The sequence below is a fragment of the Nannobrachium achirus genome (assembly GCF_963921795.1).
Source record: "Nannobrachium achirus genome assembly, chromosome: 8".
NCBI classification, from domain to species: domain Eukaryota; kingdom Metazoa; phylum Chordata; class Actinopteri; order Myctophiformes; family Myctophidae; genus Nannobrachium; species Nannobrachium achirus.
Window position 1 is genome coordinate 5545863 of NC_137817.1, and position 24335 is coordinate 5570197.

General features: G+C 43.5%; 1 protein-coding gene across 1 annotated transcript in view; it reads left to right on the plus strand.

Moving 5' to 3' along the window:
* cwf19l2 (CWF19 like cell cycle control factor 2) overlaps positions 1-24335 on the plus strand; it is a gene marked incomplete at its 5' end in the record, with an annotated part of 97526 nt that overhangs the window by 68706 nt on the left and 4485 nt on the right. The window contains 4 exons of the mRNA XM_080731159.1: positions 2995-3132; positions 18519-18731; positions 22072-22188; positions 23233-23388. Coding sequence (XP_080587285.1) covers positions 2995-3132; positions 18519-18731; positions 22072-22188; positions 23233-23388 — 624 coding nt within the window. The remainder of the gene's footprint in view (positions 1-2994; positions 3133-18518; positions 18732-22071; positions 22189-23232; positions 23389-24335) is intronic.

The following is a 24335-nucleotide window of genomic DNA, read 5'->3' on the forward strand; positions in this document are numbered from 1 at the left end:
CAAAAAGAGTTGAAAGTGTTTATAATCCATAAAATGCCCAGACCACTAGCCATCGACCAAGGTATGGCTGCTATGGAGACACATCTTGGTCACTTGTTCTCAGGTGTTTGTTTCTTTTTCTCACTGAAGGTGAGTTGGACAGCATGAGTTAGATCATACATGGGCAACTGGCGGCCCGGGGGCCACATGCGGCCCTCACCTTCACTTAATGCGGCCCGCAGGTTGATACCGGAATACTGATATATTATTGATTTCAGCTGTTACAGTTCCAAACATGACCTGCTTTAATTCCCAGTATATTTTAATTGCTTAATGACTAGTATAGTAGTATTAAAATGTATATATATATTTTTTTTATGTCCAATGTAGGTATTTGTATTTAGGTTCATAGAGTCAACATGAATATATAACTAAATGTGTTTGAAATTAAATCAAAATGTTAGATTTCAGGATTCCAATTAAAAAATAACAAAAAATATTTCAGGATTCCAATTCAAAAGAAGCAAAAATAGTCGATCTACAAGACTCAAAACGCATCGCAGCGCGATGCGTTTTGAGCTTGAAGATCTGCTATTTTTGCTTCTTTTGTATGAGATACTAGAATGACAAAGTAGGACGTAGCAATATGCAATGTGGCCCTCTGGAGTGAAGTTGGAAATATACAGTAGTGGCCCTCGCCATCATCAAAGTTGCCCACCCCTGAGTTAGATCATAGGATGGTTAGTTAGCAGGTATCCTAGTTTCTGTGAGGCACTAACTACACTGTTCTCTCTGCACTCTAGTTACAGTATGTGATTTCTTTTGTTTATTGACTAGAGTACATGCATGGTTAACACGGCTTGTGTTTAGAGATCGCAATTGGCCGATAATGCCTCTATCGGCTTTGAACGGCATCGGCTTTGACGATCTACAAGCTAGATCAGCTATTTTCACAATATTTATCTGTGGGACTGAATGTAACCTCAGCTTCAACTCCTACAAGTTGAATTGGATACTAAAGGACCGCAGCCTGCAATCTCCTAATGTTTATACTTAATATACAACAATGTCAATGTTTCGTAAGAAGAATCATTAAATATATAAATGCTGCTACAGTAACACAAGAAATAGAAGAATTTATGGATTTGACGCTGTGATCGGGAATATCGGTATCGGCAGATACTGATTCCAGTTGATCCATGATCGGTATCGGCCCCGTAAAATCGCAATCGGAGCATCTGTATTTATTAGGGGTGTAACGATATAGTAACTGTATCGAAATATCGTTTTTAACTTAAAAAATCAAAGTAGATCGAAATGAAAACAGCTAAAATCGAATCGTATCGTTTTATTTTGTATCGTATCGAATCGGCAGTGCAAAGAATCGATTGTATCGTTACTACCTACTTGTGCATTGTATTTAGCATTTTTAAGAAGAAAAATGAGAAGGAGGGGTTTAATTACTTTTCCTTTCCATATAGTTACTTACACTGGTCTATGGATAAATGTGTGTAATCTCTGGGTTCATGTCAAGGTGCAGGTTTGTCAATATACAATGTCCATGTATTTGGCAGATAATCACTGTGTTTACTTATTTATATCCATAATAATACACGTTTCCCTTAAAAACCTGCACTATCCACAACTTTCACACAGATTTAATGTCTTTGCTAAATAGTTACTATATCGATTTTAAATCATTGAATCGAATCGTATCGCCATGAATGAACCAATATTGTCCATGTATCGTATCGTCAACCATGTATCGTGATATGTATCGAATCACTATTAAAATGTATCGTTACACCACTAGTATTTATGTTCAGCACTTGTGAACCACTCTCAATAAGAGCATCTGCTACATGCCTTAATTGTAAATTGCAGAGACAGAGTCTGTCTCTGAGTCTCTCGTCTTGCTTTCTGTCATTAGGCATTCATCAGTGTGTAATGAGAACAGATCCTCTGTCTGTCTGTCTGTCTGTCTGTCTGTCTGTCTGACTGACTGTGTGTGTGTGTGTGTGTGTGTGTGTGTGTGTGTGTGTGTGTGTGTGTGTGTGTGTGTGTGTGTGTGTGTGTGTGTGTGTGTGTGTGTGTGTGCGGGTGCGGGTGTGCGGGCGCGCGTGCGTGTCGTTCTCTCTCTCCCCTCTCTGTCTCTCTCTCTATATATGTCTGTCTGTCTGCCTCTATATCTCTCTACTCCAGTGGTTCTCAACCTTTTCAGGCCGCATCCTCCCAAAATAATCATATTTTAACCCCACCCTGACGAGCACTTAAGATTTGAGGCATTTCATTTTGTATAACATGGTTCTATTGTGAAAATAGCAGATCTACATGCTCACAACGCCTCGCAACGTGAGGCGTTGTGAGCATGTAGATCTGCTACAGTATTTTCACAATTTCTGCCTCTAATTAATATTTGAAGATTTGGCCAATGTTTAATTTGTCATTTTAGAGGAATTTAAAAAGTCCTCAATTTGTCACTTTTAAAATGTGCAGATATTCTATACACTTAAACTTTATGTTGGTTTGTTTACAGTTGAGTGAGAAAACAATGTTGCACATTAAGTTAATCATCTGGGGACCCCCACAAAATTGTGTAATCAAATTATTTTACATAATAAAAATTATTTTGTCATAATCGTCATAATTGTTTTTATGTTGAAGATTTTTCATATATTTTCAAACATTTAAAAAAAATAGTGGAAATAGCAGATCTACGAGCTTGAAGATCGGCTATTTCCACTATCAATGTTCTTTTTAAAGTATAAAGTTGTCAAATATATCAGTAATTACTTGTATATTTAGGTTATGTGTCATATCTGCCGTGTGCAACTTCAAAGCCTAAAAGTCAAACAGAAACGTAATTGTAAATGACAAAAACAATTCAATCGTTAATCGCAATTATTCGAGCGACAATTAATTGTCATGTAAAATGTCAGATCATGTCTAATGGGTTGTGTGAATAAGATATTGTAGACCTGATCTCCTCTCTCTCTCTCTCTCTCTGTGCTGCAGATTGAGACCCATGTGGAGGGTGAGCGCGTGCGTTACTTCCAGGATGACGACGACGTGGGTCTGCGTGAGATGGTGAGGAGAGAGAAGATGAGCACCGCACAGGACCAGAACTCCCTCTACTCCCGCATGGCTGCCAAGGTAAGAGAAGTCGGGAGCGTGTTGACAGTGTTGTCGCACCTTGGCCCTGGGTACAAGGATTCACTCACATTTTGTGCTTTTAACTATTGAGGAAGGTCTAAGGACCAAAACGTTGCTTTCAATAAATTGTTACTTAGAACCTGCAAGTGGCAGTGTGCGGGTGCATTTCTTCACTGAAATTCATTCATTCGACTACTTTGTGACCAATCAGTGAACGGGGTGATGGGCCGATCTTTCTGAAAGTAAAAACAGAGAGATGTGTCGGGGTTCGCGGTGGATAGCTCTTCACCGCGAGTAATGACGTAATGTTGTAGTTTTATGACTTCATTTAAGGTTTTAAGACTACACCGTGGTGGGGATAGCTTATCACCGCGGTGCCTACTATGATAGGGGCTTTAAGTGGCCTATCAAAAAAATTACTTGGGTAAAGTAAATAATTCTGTCTAAATTGTACTTAAAGGCATAATTCACCCCCCCCCCCTGGAGATATATCCACGAGTTCTAGTCCCCATGTGGTGTGTAATTGTGTTTAAATGAAATTTGGGTAAACTACTCCTTTAACTACAGTACTTGATTAAATGCAATGAGTTACTTTCCGCCGCTAATAAAAAAAAAAACCTTTTAAGACTGACGGAATGGGATGGTGCCAAACCTGGCAACGGCAGTGCTGGACCCAAGAGGGGGAGGTTTGCCAAACTCACTTAACCTGAACATGTTGGAGTTATCAGAGCCTGGCAACCGCGGATGTCTGGGATTTATCACCAACACAATCTGGTTAACAAAAGGATGATTTGCCACAATATGTCAGATATAGAGCAAGACCAAGGCCCTCTAGAGGAGCAAGTGAGACAATAGGGACAGCAGCCATATTGGAGAGAAATTGGGTCTCTTCTCTGTTCCTTCACAGGTGTTACCAATGATACTAATGAAGGCTATGTTCCATTTCATGTAGTGGTTAACAAACCTGTTATTTCAAGTACCCCCATAACTCTGAGAGTGTATAAATGGAACCAAAAGGAACCCTAAGGGTTACCGAGTTATGTGAATAATGTAATAATAATAATAATAACTTGATCGCAGAGAAAAAAAAAAGGTTGTCCACGGTGACGGAGAGAAGTGACAGAGCGGGACGCGAACCCGGGGCACTCGGATCGTAAAACCAAATCGTTAACCACTCGGCCAGCATCCACAGCGCTAGGTAAGGCATTCAGTATGTATTAGTAGGAGAGAAAAAGACTAGCATGCGTTGTTGCTTATTGCGTTGTTGCTGTTGCTCACACGGTGACATGGACACTACATCATTTCGGCTGCATATGAACGCTTGATAAAAAGCAAAACGCAACGGCGATATCCCGGGACCTCGCTGTTTTCTCTACAGAGCGTTGCCATATGTACGGGGCCTTAGACACCTTTTTTTAGGGGTCATTTGGAACCCCCAAGGAACCACAAGGGTCCCTGAGACCCACCGGTGTAGCAGAGTGTTTCCAGTGAGCCTTTTGATTGATTGATTGAAGACTTTAGTAGAAGTTTGCATAGGAAAAGGTACAGTTTCATGACGGTACAGTTCACTGGTACAAGGTCTACTAAAAGGAGATCCATGAAAAGACTAAGCTTATTTCCACAGGAAACCATTTAAGCATCTCATATAACATTGAATGACAGACGAATAGAACACAGTACTATGCAGTAGATATGTAAAGAAAAGAAAAATGAGAGAACAAAAAAAAAAGTCTAAACAAACAGTAAGTATGCATACAAAGAAGGGGCAGGGGAGGGTAGGGTTGGGCTAGGTTAGTTTTTTTTACCAGTTGCGAACGGCTGCTGCCTGTAAGTGGTTTTTCAGGGCAATTTTAAAGGATGCTAGTGATCCACACTCCTTTATGGCCTTCGGTAAGGCTTTGCACGTTTTGGTGGTATAGCAGAAAAAAGAGTTTGACCCTTTGTTGGTTTTGACTCTGGGTTGAAAGTGATCTGTGGCGCTGCCTCTGGTGTTGTAATTATGGACATCCTTAATGTTTATAAAGTATTTTGACAGGTACTTGGGTATCATAGTGGTGCAGTGTATCTTGTACACCAGGCCCATTGCAAGTTGCTGTACTCTGTCATCTACTCTGAGCCACCCCACTCTTAACTGGTGAGTAGCGGTGAGGTGAGTCTGATAGGGAAGGTTAAGCAGGCCAACATGCACAATATCAGCACCCTGACTCTCGTGAAGGAAGTGAGAAGAGACCCAACTTTTCTCCAAAATGGCCTCTGTGCACAAGCAGCGGAAGCGAAGTGTCAACAAAGACACCAACATCTTCTGTTACCCCGTCCACCTCCAACACATCCGTGCCCAGACTGCCCCCGACTCTTCTACTCACGTCTTGGGCCTCCACAGTCACCTCCAGGCAGGGGCGTCACAAGGGGTAGGAAAGTTAGACTGAGTTACTGGGGCCCAAGGTGGAGGGGCCCTAATAACTTTATCTATTGAAAAATAGCAGATATACAAGCTCACAGCGCGGCACCGAGTGCCGCGCTGCGAGCTTGTAGATCTGCTATTTTTGAAAAAGTCGTGAAAATGTGTGAAAAATCTTTGAATAATATGCAATTTTTAAGCGAACATTTCTAACTCAAATTTTGCTTCTGGGGGTCCCTGGAAGGAAATATTTTGAGATCGTGGTCCGTGGCCAAATACATATCATCTTGGGGGTCCTTGACATAGGTTTCTTGCACACATTTTCATGATTTTTCAAAAATAGCAGATCTACAAGCTCGCAGCGCGGCACTCGGTGCCGCGCTGTGAGCTTGTATATCTGCTATTTTTTAATAGTTAAAGCACAGGGGCCCCACAGTGAATCCTTGTACCCGGGGCCCAGAATTTGGTGTGACGCCCCTGCCTCCAGGCACGCAGACGGAGAGTTCAGCTGGCTCAAAAGGAGAGCAAATGAATCCATGAGGAGAACGGACGCTGGTTTTCGAGGCTGCCATGATGATTGTGTTGGCTAAGGCAGTGGTTCTCTAAGTAAAGTTGAGGGACTCCCAGGGTCCCTTAACTCTTTTACTGCCATTTATATGATGTTATAAGGATCTAAGGATGTCTTTTAACTCATATGTTGCCATGGCCGAGGAGCCCGAAAAAATCCCGTTGTCCCGCCCTGCCACGCCCGAGGAACCCGAGAATTTTTTCAAAAAAAAAAAAAAAAAAAAAAAAAAAAATCAAAAAAAGTTTAAAAAAAAAATGTACCCCAAAAAATGTAGTAGGCATGATAGCGATCGCGAAATTGCATGTTTAATGCTGCATTCACACTGCAGATATATAGTTGAACGTTTTGCTTGCTTGGTCAATGTTATCTCAATGGAAACCAGCTTTAAAGCTACAGGACATACACAGAACAAAGCTTTGAAATCTTTAAAGGAGTAGTTCACCCCCAAAATGACTTTTTTTCTATTGATTACTCATGCCATGGAGAGTAGAGTTCAATAATATTTTTTGGTTTTTGTCACATTCCTAAGACAAAAATGTGATAACAATAAATTTACCCCCATTGATTCCGGATGGTGACCCGTTTCGAAACGGGTCACCATCCGGAATCAATGGGGGTACATTTACTCGAATCAAAATTTTGTCTTAGGAATGTGACAAAAAACAAAAAATATTATTGAACTCTACTCTCCATGACCTGAGTAATCAATAGAAAAAAAGTCATTTTGGGGGTGAACTACTCCTTTAAAGCTGGTTTCCATTGAGATTACATTGACCAAGCAAGCAAAACGTTCAACTATATATCTGCAGTGTGAATGAGGCATAACCCCCATAGCAACCCCATCTTTCAAACATGGCAGCCATCTTTGTTTACATTTTAGGAAAACATAATGGCTGCTATCTCATGAATGCCTGAACGGATTTCCATTCGGATTTTTTTGTTTGAAAGCTGTGAGCAATGTGGACACACGTGGTGCATTATCTAGGCATTGGTGTGCATGATCCGTGCACTATGAATTACATGGAAGTCTATGGAGACAGTTTGGCATATGAGAGTACGAAGGTATTGTTAAATGGCAGCAGATGAGTTAATGCCATAAAAGTAGCTTACCTTTGCAATTTTATAAAAAAATATCCATCTATTATTTCCAACTGCATTTTTTTTGTAAAAGAAACCTCTTTTTTTATTTTTTTTATGTTTTTTAGCCCACGATTTTTGCAACCCAATTTTTCTCACCCGGTGACTACCTAACCTGTAGTCCTGGTTTCCGCTGCCGCGCCAGGGGACATTGGGGAGCACCCGGCTGGCTAGGGGTAGTATATAGTAACCAGGACTACTGCATATTTTTGTGTGAGGGCCTATGCCCAAGGAGACACGGGGAGAACATGCAAACTCACCACAGAGAGGCCCCATCGCCAACCCCACCTAGGGTGTGGGTGCTGATGACGTGGGTGGAGGAACACTAAAAGAAACCCCTTATGTCCATATTTGTTTTTGTAAATGAACGTCCTACTAGATCACACTATAGCGTCACACGAACGTAGCAGATCCACAAAATCGTACCGAGTTTCGAGCTTGTCGATCTGCTACATTTGATGTTTTTGAATTTGAATTAGTTTTGGATAATATGTGAGGTTTCTAGCCGACAGACACTATTTGGGTTAAGGTTTGAGCATGACCACAGCCACATTGACTTCCATATCTTAAAATAAACACACAGAATCTCTGTACGCACGTCTGCAGCTCGCATAGAGATCCACATGCGTGTGTGTCTGTGTGTTTTCCTTTTCCGTTTTAGGTCTTTGTACACTTTTCCCCATCTTATCTGTCTCTGCCTCTATCTCTCAACTATCTCTCTGTCTGTCTGTCTTATTCACACACGTGTACATTGTACAGGGGCGTCACAATGGGGGATGGGGGTGGGGGGTGGGACTGAGTTACTAGGGCCCAAGGTGGAGGGGCCCTCATTATTTTATACTTTAGCTATTGAAAAATGCTGCGCTGCGAGCTTGTAGATCTGCTATTTTTGAAAAGTCTAAACATATTTTGAGATGGGGGTTCCGTGGCCAAATACATACACATTTTGGGGGGTCCTTCACATGACTTGAGCACCACTGACATAGAAACTTAGGTTTTTCAAAAAACATTAGAAGGATATTCAGATATTCAGAAAGATATTCAGACTCACGATAGATAAAATAGCAGATCTACAAGCTCGCAGTGCGGCACTCGGTGCCGCGCTGTGAGCTTGTATATCTGCTATTTTTTATAATATGATTGAATCCTTGTACCCAGGGCCCAGAATGTGGTGCGACACCCCTGCCAGTGTACATACATACAGTATTTACACGCACATACTGTGCCCGCAACCCTGGGACACTAAAAATACACGTAGCGTTGCTATGGCGAGACATCTGTAAATACACCACCTCTAATCACTGCTATACATGTACTACACTATCTAGATCACTGTGAGCTTGAACTATTGGCTATTTTTACAGTGGTCTTGTAGATCTGCTTTGTGCGTGGGCTTTATACTATACTGAACTATGATTTTAAACATAGGCTGAACTGTTTTCCTGACAAATTGTCCTTACCTTTTAACGTGGGCACGTGCACGCATAGTGCATGATCTGTGCGCGACTCATGTAGTAGACCGGTAGACAAGATGACAGCTTTCGAATAAAAAAAAATCCATTGGAATAGACAAATCCGTTGCCAGGCAGTATCCTGCTGTATCCGCCAGTATTTACATAAAAAAAAAAACATTGGAAACGGCCAGCTGTGCGCTATGGTAACACGTGGACACGTTCGCGCACATAGCAGACGATATGTGCGCGGATCATATGCCAGGCGGGCACAAGAATCAAACAGCTATCAAATAAAAAAAAAACGTGTGAAAAAAGACGATGATATGACCGTCCAGCTCCTTCCTCTGTTTACAATGCAAACTTATGGGACAGAAGCTACGATTGGGGCTTGGACAGGATACGGAAACCTAGATCCGGTCAGAACAGGAAATACGGCCGGATACAATTAGGAGGCGGGCCTAAGACTCCGAAACGGCCATATACTGCGATCATACTTTTAATTGTTTCATAATGATTAAAGCTAATTACATTTCCGGGATCTACGGGCATCGCAGAGTGGTACAGCGGGAAATCTCCGGTTTCGACGGGGATCGTGGGAAATGAGTTAACAAGAGCTTGTGATTAAATGGCTATATTGGATCCATTGGAACAGTAGTTGCGTTTCCATAAACCTTATTCGAAAATAAGAAGCAAATTGTCAAAAATTCGGAAAAAGAAAAAGCGAATTTAGCCTGTTTCCATCCACTGCTGTAAATGATTTCCCGCGGGCCTGCACACAGTGCACAGAGCTGGGATCGGGCAGATTTATTTTTTATTTTTTTCAGACCAAACCCGAGACGTGACGTTTTGTCCGCCCCAAATCGACGTCTCATCCTGCAAGTTTCCATGTCCGGAAGGTGGCTGATTGGCAAGCTCACAACATGTCGCAGATCATGTGAGGTGCTGTTTGCTTGTAGATTGTCCACTTTTGGCACGCAACACGTTGTGACGACGAACGAAGTGTTAGCCAGGATTTACTTGGGTGATGTGACGGACGAGGCTTGCACACAACAGCGCCGTAAAATAAACATCCGATGCAAGGTGCAGCAGTTGGGAACACGGCGCCAACAAGTTAGGAGCTCCCTTCAGCCAAATCGATATCATGCGAGTTCAATGCATTTTAATTAAAAACCCATCCGCTTAGTGTTTCCATTTCCCTTTGCGCATTTAGTTTTTTCGATAAAGCCTCAAAATCCACCTCCTCCAAGCGCATAAATGTTTTTGCGAATAATGAAAGTTTATTTGAATTTTGAAGTGTTTCCTTTAACACTTTGCCGTCCGAAATAGAATGGTGGTTGGTAGATTAGCCGTGAAATTTCTATTATTGTATTGTGATCTGAGACATAATATTATGTTTATAAACATGAGCCCGCCGCCCCTACTTCTTGGACAGCGCCGTTGTTTTTTCTTTTTTTCTTTTTTTTCCAGGTCATTAGCTCACCGTGATTTTCTCGATCTCCGTTGGGATAGAATGGGGGTTTTGGCCGATCATCGATCTCCCTGTGCGTTTCGCGTGTGCGATCCCTTCACGTAAATGTCCCCGCAAATAATCCATGTGTGACTCAAGAGCAGAACTGAAAATTTTCGCTAGCATAGCCCCTAGCATGGCTGCTGTAGAAGCACCAGGGTACAGACAGTAACCGAATGGGGGAATATGCCTTGGAAAAGGAAAGGCCAATGACATCACTTCTGCTTCATGTCAGCCCAGCCATGAGCTATCGATGCACGAGTGGTGACTAGGGAAGGTTAGACGATCGCCGATTTTCAGATGAAAATCATTTATTTCGGTAAATACGGGAAAGTACGGGAAAAGACGACGTGGCTGCCCCTCCCCCCCTAGGAAGTCCGATATAGTACGATTTTAACATTAAGGGGCTCCCCGTGGCTTACAAAGGGTTAAAAGATTCATGCACAAAAGCCTTAATGCGCAAACATCGGCTTTATGGAAACGCCACTAGTGGTTCTCAACCTTTTTAGGCCGCAACCCCCAAAATAAACATATTTTAACTGGGGACCCCCCCATCCTACGAGCGCTAAGAGCTACATTTTGTATAACACAGTTCTATGGTGAAAATAGCCAATCTACATGCTCACAACGCCTCTATACACTTAAAATGTATGTTGGTTTGTTTACTGTTGAGAGAGAAAACAATGTTGCACATTAAGTTAATCATCTAGGGGGCCCCAAAATTATTGTGGGGACCCCCCTGGGGGTCCTGACCCACAGGTTGAGAACAACTGCATTGGAACACAAGTTATTTTTTTCCCTTTTATTTAAACATTTTGGTCATACAAGGTTTCCACCTGGTAGTGCCGGTTATGTTGCATGTCCATCCCTCCATTACACATTATCAGCGTAATCTCTCTCTCTCTGTCTCTTTAGATCTGTCTGTCGTCTGTCCTTCTGTTCAAACAAAGAGTGAAAAGGTTATTCCATGCTAGCCAGGTGCCCATTGCTCACTGCAAGCTTATACAAACTTACACACAAAGCTTCTCTTCTGGGGGTCCCTGGCACACGACAATCTCAGACATACAGTGTAGATTTTGGCTCAAACAAGTTGCTTGACGCCACGTCTCAAGCTTGCGGATCTGCTATTTTTGATACTTTTGTGCGAGGCTGTAGTGCAGGGGTTTTCAAAGTGGGTGCCGGGGCACCCTGGGGTGCCGTGAGATAATTTGATAATATTTGGAATTTATTTGGACACTTGCAGAAGTATTTAGTATCATTTTAAACTTGAAGTTATTTTCAGTCAGTTCTAACCAAAATGGCTGTTATCTCAACGTTTTCCTCGCAACATAATCACTAAAATAGTGACACTGTCGGGCAGAAACCTCGTATCTCCAAGTTTCAAATGTGTACGTCTTTTGGTAAAGCAAAGCCCTGCTTCATCTCTCTCGGTCGTCCTCAGACGAGCTTCCATCGGAGTCTCCAATCCTTCCGGTTCTCCATACAACCGGCCAGCTCCAGCTTTCATCATACAAGACTCTCGCACGAAACTAGTGAAAACAGCCGATCTACAAGCATGCGAGGCGTTGTGTGCTTGTAGATCGGCTGTTTTCACTAGTTTAGTACATTTTATAGATGATACATACAAAACGAACGGTTTTGGACACACAAGGTTTCCACCAGACAACGATGATATGTTATAAATATAAGGTGAATGTAGGGGTGCCTCGGATAAAAAAATAATAATTATGGGGTGCCCTGAGACAAAAACGTTTGGGAACCCCTGCTGTGGTGTGTAGTAGCACATTAATTTACGAAAAAAACACCAAAAGTTAAAGACCCAATGAAACCAAGTTTTCCACTCGCTCCACTTCCATATAGTGACGCAGTTCCTCCTAAAACGCTCCAGAAAGGAGGTACAGAAAGGAGGTACAGAAAGGAGGTACAGAGCACTTGGGTGACTGTGATTTGACGGTCAAAAAGTAGGCAGTCCATAACTCTTTGAAGACATTAATATGTAAAGACGGGCGGGGCTGACGATCGGCGCTCAGTATCACAGCGTCGTGCTATAGACTGACAAGGCAGCGCCTACAGAAAAAAAAATTGTGTTCATAGGACATCAGATGTCGGCCGCAGCTTGTGATTGGCTGGAACAGAGGCAAGCCAGCGCTACAGACTGGCTCCGCTGTGCGGAGAGGACGAACGGGGAGGCGGGGGAAGGGGGGGAGACACGCGAACCAGCGGCTCGCGGGGAGTCGTTGACGTAGATGACATTTATTGACACAGACACCTGAATTATACATTTTCTTGATGTTCGTCATCACGCAAGACGTTTCTGTTTAGGGGCTGGGGTTTGGGCTCTTAATTGTTTCACAGGGTTCCCACGGTCATGACATTCCTGGAAATATTTTGAAATTAGAAAAAAAAAAAAAAATCCAGTACTGGAAAAGTTTTGGAATTCATCAAGGGTCCTGGAAGGTCCTGGAAAAAATAGCTATGCATTGTCTTTGGTTATTGATTTTGTTAATACCTCTGAAATGACAAATTCAACATTGGCCAAATTGTCAAATATACACAGGCAGAAATTGTGAAAATAGCAGATCTACATGCACACAACGCCTTGCAAAGCGAGGCGTTGTGAGCATGTACTGTAGATCGTCTATTTTCACAATAAAACCGTCTTATACAAAATTCCTCAACTCAGTGCTCGTCAGGGTGCCAGGGGTCTCCGGTTCAAATATGATTATTTCGGGGGTCATGGCCTGAAAAGGTTGAGAACCACTGGCATACACTGCCTGTCTTTGGGCATTGCGCATAGGAGTAAACGACTCATTATTGAGCTGAAACATTTTTGATTGCATTTCGACTTTGAAATATGGAGATTAGAGTTTTCTGCCCGACACGGATGTTATAATATGTGTAAAAGTGGACCTGTAAAGCAGTGTTTCATGTGCATGGGCACACTTTTCATGTCCCAAGAATCCATGGGCACACCGACATAATGCGGAGGTGTAAATATCGTCACTGTCGGGAAGAAACCTTGTATCTCCAAGTTTCAAATTTGTATGTTTCTTCGCAAAGTAAAGCCCTGCTTCATCATACAAGGCTGTCGCACAACAGTAGTGAGGCGTTGTGTGCTTGTAGATCGGCTGTTTTCACTAGTTTAAATCATCTTTAAAATGATAAATACAATACTGGCTTTCAAGCAGTTTCAAGGGCCACACTTGACCCTTCTCAGGGGCACACCAAAAAGGTCCCCAGGCACAGTGGTTGAGAAACCCCGGTGTAAAGGACCAATCCATTTTAAGGGTTACATTAACACCCAGGATTTGACTGTGCATACGCAGCTTCATTTATGTTATTATGGATTTCTGAGTGTCCGTCCGTCCGTCCGTCCGTCCGTCTGTCTTGTCACTCGCTGGCTGCTCTCGCGCATGCAGAGGATTCAGACCTGTTGCCTGCCTGGTTGGTTGCCACGGTGACAGGCATTGTGACGTAGAAACGGACACCGCGCCGCCAATACTCTGCATGCTGTCTCACACTGTTGATAACGCACACACACGCACGCACCCGCCGGGAGCCTCCCAAGTGTTGCACAAAATGAGAATACATCTAGCACAGTGGTTCTCAACCTTTTCAGGCCGCGACCACCAAAATAATCATATTTCAACTGGGGACCCCCCCACCCTGACAACTGACAAGCACTTGGGATTGTAGGAGTTGGCGTTACATATTAGTTTGAGTCGATCTGTATCATTGTGACAATATCAGATCTACATGCTCGTATCAGACACAACATAATTCGTAAGTCCCCCCCCCCCCCCCCCCCCAAAAAAAAGAATCAATATAAATGGTAAATGGTGCATTTATATAGCGCTTTTATCCAAAGCGCTTTTACATAGATTGTGCATTACATTCACCCATTCACGCACACATTCATACACCGGTGGCGGAGGAAACCATGCAAGGCACCAACCTACTCACCGGGAGGAACTAGGGGTTCAGAGTCTTGCCCAAGGACTCTTCGACATTAACTCAGGGGGAGCCCGGATTCGAACTGGGAACCCTTCGTGTTCTAATAACGGTTTCTCTACCCCTGAGCTATGCCGCCCCTAAATATAGTTAGTTAGTCACCAGCTCTCTCACACTTACAGTCACATGTTACTTTGTCCACTACTGTTCTTAGTCATGGCTGCCAGTTCCCACCTGATGTCGTGTGGGAGCCCCGACTGCTCCACACTGAGCTGAATAACTGCTAGCTTGCATAATGACTTCAGACTAGGACTCAAGTCTAAGATGTACAGGTCATTGGGTGTGTAGTATGATCCATAGACGTATCCTCCAAAGAGAATGATACGATCTCCCACCATGCAACAGCACATCCCTCTCATCCTATCAGGGCCTTTTCCCTTGGGCTCAAACTTCTTCCAGGTGAGATTTTCTGGGTTGAATTTCCACAGATCATTTATGTTCTGGTTCCTGTTGTTGCCACCAAACATGTACAGCTCTCCATTGTAGCTAAAGACTGAATGACAGCATGGTGGTTCTCTAAGGAGCTGTGCAGAAGGCATGCTCAGCCAGCAGTTGGTCTCTGTTTCAAACACTCTGATGCTGTTGTAGTCTCCATTCCCATCCTCGTCACAGCCCCCAAATACAAACATCTTTGTCCCGATGATGGTGGCAGAGTGAAGGTATGAAACAGGTGGTGGATTTCCTCTGGTGTTAATTAAAGACCAGACCATTATGGTGGTGTCCAACTTGTAGATGTCATTAGTGCATACAGACATCTGGTAGCTGTATCCTCCATGGACATACATGAGCTTCCCAGAGACACAGGCTGAGTGACCAAACCTCCCCTCTGGAACAGTCCCTGGTACCTTGGGCTTCAACCACCTGTGGGTGTCAACATCAAATGCATAAAGAATGTTGCAGGATGGTATACTGAAACCACTAGAGCCCCCCCAGATGTAAATGATATCCTGTATCAGTACAGCTGTGTTGTCCCAGCGCCTGGAGGGAACCTCTCCTTTTCCATTTGTCACTGGGGACAACTTCCTCCAGCGTAAGGACACTGTGTTGAAGATGTGCACATCCATCTTCTTCTTTCGTGTATCATCGTCAATCTGACCAAAGAAGTAAACCTTGGGGCCCACAGGAACAGAAGCATTATAGTATTCTGTTAGTCCTTCCTTCACACATACGGTCCACCTCAACATTTCTCAAACAGACAACAATGCCTCTTCAAGTGTTGTTAAATACAGTTATATTATGTGTTCTGACACTTATATTGGTACACTGGCCTTTAATTACTGATGTCATGATGATGACATCAGTCTAGTCCAATTATGGAGTCCCACCCGGCCTGGCGGAGATGACACTCGACTGAGCACATATCTTATTGCGACCGAAGGTCGCATATACTCTGAAAAACCGTGTCGCTTGAGTGACCTTCCTTCCTTCCGTAACCTTCCTTCTGTACGGGAGTGATGTCAGTGTGATGTCAGCGAGTTGTGACATCACTTCCTGTACGGGGCGGCTACACAAAATGTGGATAACACTATATATGGAGATAGTCCAGTCCATCATGTCATATGGGACTACCGTCATAGACAGTAGCCATTGTCAATGGCTGTCTGTCTGACTGACTGACAACGACGATATGCTATGCTACGGGCATAAACTGCCCCTCTCGTGGCCCTTATATATGCCCCGATGTTATGACGTCACCCTTTGCCCCTCTCTGACTGGCTACGGGCCCGTGGCATAACTCAGTGTTACATCACTGTGACTCAGTCCATTGAGTTGGCCTAACAATGGCTACTGTCTATGACGGTAGTCCCATATGACATGATGAAATGGACTTTCTCCATATATAGTGTTCTCCACATCTCCATGTTTAGGCCAAACAGATTCGCTCAATTTCTCCATGTATAGGTCCAAATGCCCAACATTGAGCTTGACAACGAAATGGAGCGAACCTGTTTGGCCTAAACATGGAGATGTGGTACAGAATGACTCATATATTGGCATAAAAAGTATGTCATGTGACATCACTTCCTCTACAGACAGTCAGACAGACAGCCATTGACTCCGGCCTAACAATGGCTACTTTCTATGATGGTAGTCCATTATGACATGATGGACTGGACTATCTCCATATATAGTGTTCTCCACATCTCCATGTTTAGTCCCTATCGCTCACACCATAGGTGGGGTTGGCGATAGGGCCTTTCTGTGTGGAGTTTGCATGTTCTCCCTGTGTCTCCTAGGGTTGATACCCTCACAAAAACATGAACAAACTCCCCCCAGAATGACAACAACTAGAATCGTCAGAGAAACGCTGTGGTTGGCCAGATAGTCATGTCACCCTGAGGTCGCATTCCACCCTCAGGTGTCTTACTAGTAGTTAGTTAATTCAACATTTTACTTTTACTTACAGGTAAAGTACAAAAGTATTGTCATCAAAACGTACAATACCAAATATAAAAGTCATTTTATGGTATCATTTATCACTTAACATACAAACTGTATGTTGTAATAATAATACAATTCTACTTTTTTTTATATACATCACATTGATTTTAGCTACTTTTGTGATACACTTGAATGACAAAGAGGGGGGTTAATTTTTTTTCCCGAAATCAAGTTAAATTGTTCCGTTTGAATCGATCTAAGGCGGCATTCACACAGGCACGTTTTTTTTGCGATTAAAACGAATCCTGTAACGTATTGTCGGAAAATACACAACGTTTGGGCATGTGTAAAGACGCATCCGTATTCTTTTTCGAATCAAAGAAACGAATGCGAATCCACAAAAAAACAGTGGTTTCGATTCGCTACAGCAAACGCGTCACTGTTGGTGTGAATCCATCCGTCTCAAATACAGGCAATGAAACATTGTGGTATATAGAGCCATGTGTGGGTTAAATCCATAGTTAGATTTAAAAGGTTAATAAATCCCCCTCCAGACCGTCCGCTCACATTAAAGGTCCATGCTGGCCGCCCCCTCCCCTCATTGATTTAATTTCTGATCACCGCTCCCTCGATCACGCATAGTGTATTATTTGTGATGAGTTGCTCACAGTCAGATAAAAGGAAAGTGCCACCGGAGTCACTATTGTATATCATATATAGGCTATAGGCCTAATATCATATAGGCCGATGTGTGGGTCTCTCGCCCTTGCTCGCGCTCACGCCCCCCCCTCTCTCTCTCTCTCTGTGCCAAATCATGTCCAAATGGAGACGCTTTACGGGCGGAGCGCAGAGAGGGAGGGAGCCAGGGAGGGCAAGACGAGGGGCAGAGAGAGAGAGAGAGAGAGAGAGATGTTGACGTTCTCCTCTTCGTAGATATTCATATCTTGCTAAAGTATTTGCTGTCTGGTTTATTGCTGGTAGATTTTGCGAGTCCCTCCGGCCGCCGCTGGTTTTATTTTTTTATCGCCCGTTTCCGACCGCAGATAAATAGGCTAACGCCTGTGCCGCAATTTTGCGGGGGTCCTGCGCTGTTACATCGTGAGTTGAACTTGAATAATTAATAAACACAGGGAGATGGAGGAGGCATTATTATGCAGCTTGGATACATACATGTCCCGTGGACAGACGTGGACTCAGTTATTCCTTGTTTCGGATGACAAAGTGCAGTGTGAGCGCAAACGTATCAATTAAATATGCAAGAATGTGGTAACTTCACCCCTCACGTTCGCACGACTAAACCGAATTAGATTATGAGAATGTGGCCTAAATCCTTTTTTTTTAAACTATTTTTGCGCCGATCCCGAACTAGTTCGGCTTTATTTCGGCCTTTTGATCGGCCGGTGTGCCGATCCCGAACTAGTTCGGCTTTTTATATAAAATTATTTAAACACCCAGAGGCCTTACCGAAGCACTGGGCTAAATTTTCGAGCCAGCCGCCGGCCGCGATTTGTTTACATCGGCCCGCGAGAGCGTCGCACCGCCGATATTTGCCGTCCACTCCAATGCAATCCAGGATCTTTAGAGCTCATTTTCTCTGTTCTATGCCTTTCTATGAGGGGCGCAAGGTTTAATCACGGCTAAATCGCCGAAAATTGGGCTTCTAAAATGAGTGGTAGCCAATAGCTAACTTCAAGCTAACTTCATCCTGTTCATGACACAAAGGAAAGTGTTCAGGCGCGTCATGGCTGCGCACGGCTTGTGCATATACAGCGTATGTCTATGGTGGATTCTCTGGCCATTGGGCGCCCTCATGTGGAGATTCCGTGCACTGGATGAGTTAATTTAAATCGTGACGTGCCTCCTCTCCCCTCCCTCTCCTCCTCCTCCTCCTCCTCCTACTCCCTCTCCTCCTCCTCCTCCTCCTCTCAGATGATGGGGAAGACGGACGGAGACAACTACACCCTGGACGACATGTTCGTGTCGAGCTCGGCGCAGCGGGAGGGCGAGGGCCGTGAGGAGGACAGGATGAGGAGCCGGGCGGTGGCGGAGCACCGGCGGCTGGCCGCCACCATGGACAAGTGTCCTCACTGCTTCAACAGCCAGGAGCTGCAGAAGCACCTCCTAGTGGCCATCGGGAGCAAGGTACACACAGTCATACACAGTCACCGCAGTATTCATTTCAACAGCAAATTTGGATTTAGTTCTAGTCCATAGTAGTCCGGCAGCCTAGGGGCCTTTTTGAAGCGGTGAAAGCCGCTTCCAAGGAGTGGCTTTGTCTGTCCTGTACATGTTTTTTTTTTGAGGATTCCCATAGATTCTCAAGGAGTGGCTTTGTCTGTCCCGTACATGTCCCATTGAGGATTGGTCAAGCTTCACATGACAATTTGGCCCTCCAGACAAAATCATTCATTCATTCAGAATTCATAAAAATATAGAACTAAAGCACATAGAAAGTATAGATCTAGAACACAGAATGTATAGATCTAGAACACAGATTTCATAGCTCTAGAACACATAGAAGGTTTGATATTATTTGGCTAAAGTGTGAAAGTTGGTATATAGTATTTTTTGTGGGTTCGTTTTTAGCCGAAGGAATGTTTTTCATGCAAAACAGATGCTTGCAATGGCTTCAGAATCATGAAAAACTCCTAGTTTGACCCCTCACATGCCACTTAAAACAAATGTATTGTCTCCATCAGCCGAAAGGCATGGGGAGAGAGTATGTTTTCGCCCCTGTCCGTCCATCCTGGACACACATTCCCACTAGGTCAAGGAACAAATTACACAGGGTTTCCTGCAGGAAAAAGTAGGGGAGGTCTCTGGCGCGTGTGCCGACATATTTTAATTAATTAATTAATTTAATTTGTTTAAATTAATTCCCTTATTTTAGACTAATTCTTATTTTTGCCCTTAACATAAGAGGAGAAGTTGACTCTTGTCTCTTGGCAGGGTGCTACAGATCTTAGGCCGGGTGGCCCCCCTGGCCAATAAAGCGCTGCAGGAAACCCTGACTCTTTTCACATTGGCCTGTTATAGCGCCACCAGCAGGTCGACTTTTGCCAAATTAATTTTTGGATCAAAATGCCTCAAATCATGCATGCAGTGTCACCGTTAAAGGAGTAGTTCACCCCCAAAATGTTTTTTTTCCTATTGTTTAGTCACGCCATGGAGACTAGAGTTCAATAATATTTTTTGTTTTTTGTCGCATTCCTAAGACAAAAATTTGATTCGAGTAAATTTACCCCTATTGGAATCAATGGGGGTGAATTTATTGTTATCACATTTTTGTCTTTGGAATGCAACAAAAACCTAAAAATATTATTGAACTCTAGTCTCCATGGCGTGACTAAACAATAGAAAAAAAATCATTTTGGGGGTGAACTACTCCTTTAAAGGCCAAAGAAGACATGGCATCCTTTTCACATTTAGCGCCACCAGGAGGCCACAATAACATAGCTGACCTGGTGGAGACCTGTGCTTGGAAGAGGACTGCTTCTAATTTTGTATATATTTTTCCTGTATAGTAAAGTTAACACGTTGCAAGCCGCGGCAGAACCCTCTGAACAGAGGTAGCGCCGAAGAAATAAGCCATTTATTTACAAACATGTTTTAAAAAAACAAAGCCCACATGATAACAACACGTACTGGAGTGCTCGACACAGCGTACATATTCATCCTGCAGAGGTCGGCGATCTTACTTTGGCGAGGCGGAGGGGAGATCAATTCCATTCGTTTACGTGCGGCGAAGCAGGGAAAGGAGCGATAGAGAAGCGGCGCCCGAACGTGATTGAAACCGCGATCCACGAACAGAGACAAAGACCAGCCATCTTGTTTGAGCTTCTTGCTGAGTTTCAACACTGGGGAGAGGATGAGGCTCCTCCTGGCCAGCCATCCATCCAGAATGTGAGTCAACGGCGTGGCCTGCTGGATATTAGGAGTATCACACCCAGCACCAGAAAATGACTGTCAGAGCATATTAACCCTTTCAGATCGCTCCAAAAAGACACAGAGAAGAATTTCCGATGTTTTTTTTATTTTTTATTATAATTTATATCAAAAGTCCGGGAATAGACGTGTGGCTGATGGGACCCAGTAGGAAGTCCGAGGGAGTACGGCCAGGCTTAGAAGGTGTTAATGGGACCCAAACTTTTACCCCCTATAAAAAAAAATTGCTCAATGCTGACAGGTGATCAGCAGGTGGTTTCATGAATGTATGTATATAGAAAATATTTTATGCCAATAAAAAAAGACTATATACAGGGGTTAAAGTTCTCCGTCCTGGGGACGGATTTCCCTAGGGGCCATTTATGAGATCAATTCAGATTTGCTAAAGAAATAATAAAGGGAGTGGGGGGTGTAGTAGCCATGGCCGCGATGTTAATAACATGTTAATAACATGACCGAAATCTTAAGCATAATACTTGCTAGTAAAGTCAAGTGATCTCCAAATTACAATTCATCCCTCCCAGGGTGAATTATTTTAAAATTGTGACTATGTGTGTGACTATGTGTGAAGATGCGCTGCTCAGATGTGCAACAGGCTGGCCGCTGCCGCTGCCCATGCACCTGCTGTAACTTGACACCATTCACACCAAGTCAAGGTCCAAGCGTTAGCCATAGCCTCAGCTAGCTTAGCTTTTAGCCCTGGTGTGTGGCTGTGTTGTGTGCATGACGTGCAGATGTGCAAGCTCATAATGTGTCACTTCGTGACTCAAAGTACTACGGATTTTAACGGTGAAGTTATGGAATTCGCTCTGTATGGATAGCAGTGTCCAAAATATGAAATCACGGGAATAATGGAAGTCACTGGAGTTTTACACCATGTAAACAGCAGGTACGCTATCTAGCAAAAATACATTTCCGTCTTGGGATTATTTTTTGCTTTAACCCCTGTATATAGCAAATGTCACACATGTGTGTGTGTCTTTTTGAATAAAATGCCACGTCTGTTCCACTGCATCACACAATATTGTTGTTGAGTTTCCCAAGTGTGTGCATCTACCATTGTTTGTGTTCAAGAATTTCTTGTTAACACATTAATTGCCTTTTCAAAATGGCCCCCAAGTTCCTCACTGCCAAGTTCCTACATTTCGTGTGCACGGATCAATTTTTAGTGCACGGATCGTGCACGCCCATGCCTAGATCATGCACCATATGTGTAGTACTTTTTCACAGCTTTCAAACGGATTTTGGAAATCCGTTCAGGCATTCATCATGAGATAAAAGCCTTCAAAGTCTTCAAATGTAAACAAACAAACAAAAAAGATTTTGTTTGTTATGGGGCTAAACATGCAATTTCGCGATTGCGATCGATCATGCCTAATACATTTTAGGCATTTTTGAAGAAAAAAAATAAAAGAAAAAAAATCTTTGAAAAAAAAAAAAAAAATTCTGGGGGTACTGTAATAACTCGGGGAAACTCGGGCCTTGGCAGTCAATGAGTTAAATATGAATGCACATTAAGATTTGTGTGTGTGTCCAGGTGTACCTCAGCCTGCCTGCGGGGGTGTCCATGGCAGAGGGCCACTGTCTCATCTGTCCTCTGCAGCACCACTGCTCTGCCACCGGATTGGACGAGGACGTCTGGACCGAAATGCAGGTTGGCCAATCAGCATGAGACTCCTGTCTCACGCGCGCGCGCGCACACACACACACACACACACACACACACACACACACACACACACACACACACACGCTGTTGCCATCAAGGAACAAGGAATTCTTGTACAAATAATTTCATCGTGTTTTAGGCATTGACTATTGGAACATAAATCAATCTAAATTACATTTCTGTTTGCCTTTTTTAGGCTTTGTAAACGAAAATAGCACCAGGCAGATTTGACAAATAACTTAATTATACTAAAGAAATGACTAAATACTGTAAATAATGTACAAAAAACAAATTTACAAAACAAATAAGGTGGCCAAAACAAGCCATAATATGGAAACTTTCCAAAAATAGAGCCGACAGGCGATATTTGAGCTTGTGGATCTGCAATTTTCTGCAATTGTTCCTCAAATAAATGGAGAAGCAAAATTCTTTCTAGACCAGTGGTTTTTTCGCCAAATTGATATGTATTTTGGCCACTGACCCCCCCGCCACAAATGAAAAGCTTTTATGCCAGGGACCTGCAGAAGAAAAGATTTGTTAAAAATCTAGAATTTTTAGAATTCCCCTCCCCCCGGACTCTACTCAGGGGTGTCAATTGGGTATGGTAAATGGTAAATGCTGCATTTGTATAGTGCATTTATCCAAGGCGTTTACAGAGATTGTGCATTACATTCACCCATTCACACACACATTCGTACACCGATGGCAGAGGAAACCATGCAAGGCACCAACCTGCTCATCGGGAGCAACTAGGGGTTCAGAGTCTTGCTCAAGGACTCTTCGACAAGACAAGAGTCTTCGGGAACCATCCGTGTTCTAATGAATTCTCTACCCCTGAGCCAATGCCGCCCCGTATTGGATACAGGGGGAAAAAATTCAATGTTCTTCTTAAAATAAATGCATCATGCCTGTTGCTAAGGTATGGCACGCGTGCAAGACACCAGTCATGTTGACATACCTTAGCTTTTGCTGAACTGACGGCACAGACTCTACTACTTTGGTCTGATGTATATTTCTCTGTGCTCCCAGCTGTTCCGGCGTGCGCTGGTGCGCGTGTTCGAGGCCCAGGAGATGGACTGTGTGTTCATGGAGACACACATGAACCCACGCAGGAGGCAACACATGGTGCTGGAGTGCATCCCTCTGCCCCGAGAGCTGGGGGACATGGCCCCCATATACTTCAAGGTACTGTGTGTGTGTGTGTGTGTGTGTGTGTGTGTGTGTGTGTGTTTGTGTGTGTGTGTGTGTGTGCGTGTGTGTGCGCGCGTCATCTCCAGGTTCCTAGAGGTCTACCCTACTTCGCGGTGGACTTCGGCCTCCAGGGTGGCTTCGCTCATGTCATTGAGAACGAGCTCCCTCACTACTTTGGGAAGACTCCCTGAATCGCCAAAACAAAATTTTAAAGGGGTGTGGCTAGCGATTCCGGTTCTGAACCAGGCTAGATTAAAACATTTTTGGGGGGAAACTTTAGGAAAAAAAAAAAAAAAAAAAAAAATGGTGAGCATGAGTCGATTTTTGAGTTGAGTTTTTTTTTTTTCACATCCCTAATTTATGCCAATGTTTATTACGGCAAGAAAGTCTAATGTAAAGTGTAAAAATGAATGCAGTCCTATGGCGAACATATTGCTGTTGGTACCAGAACAGCGCAACTAGCGGCCAATCATAGGAACCTTTAGTTCCAGGTTTGCTTCTTGTTGAATTCGAACTACTGGCTCCCTTGGCCATAGTCTCCGAACATCTACAAAACTATGGCACTCAGAGTCTAAGAGGGTTAGTTTCATTCACTAGAGTTGAATGAATGTGGCTCAATGAAATGTTGTGTGTGTACTTGTGTACTTGTATTATAATGCTTGCGACGTGAGGGCCACACATATAGTAGCAAAATGGAGAGCTAGACATTGTGATGAGCATTTCCCAGGTCCTCACAAGAGAAATGGTAGCTTCAGGAAAAGATTCAGGTTGGGGTTTGGTTTAGGATTAGTTTAGATCAGTGTGCTCAACCTTTTCAGGCCGTGACCCCCAAAATAATATTTTTTTTTAACTGGGGACCCCCCCCCCCCCCCCCACCACCACCACCACCCTGACGAGCACTAAGAGTTGAGGCATTACATGTTGTACATCACGGTTCTAAT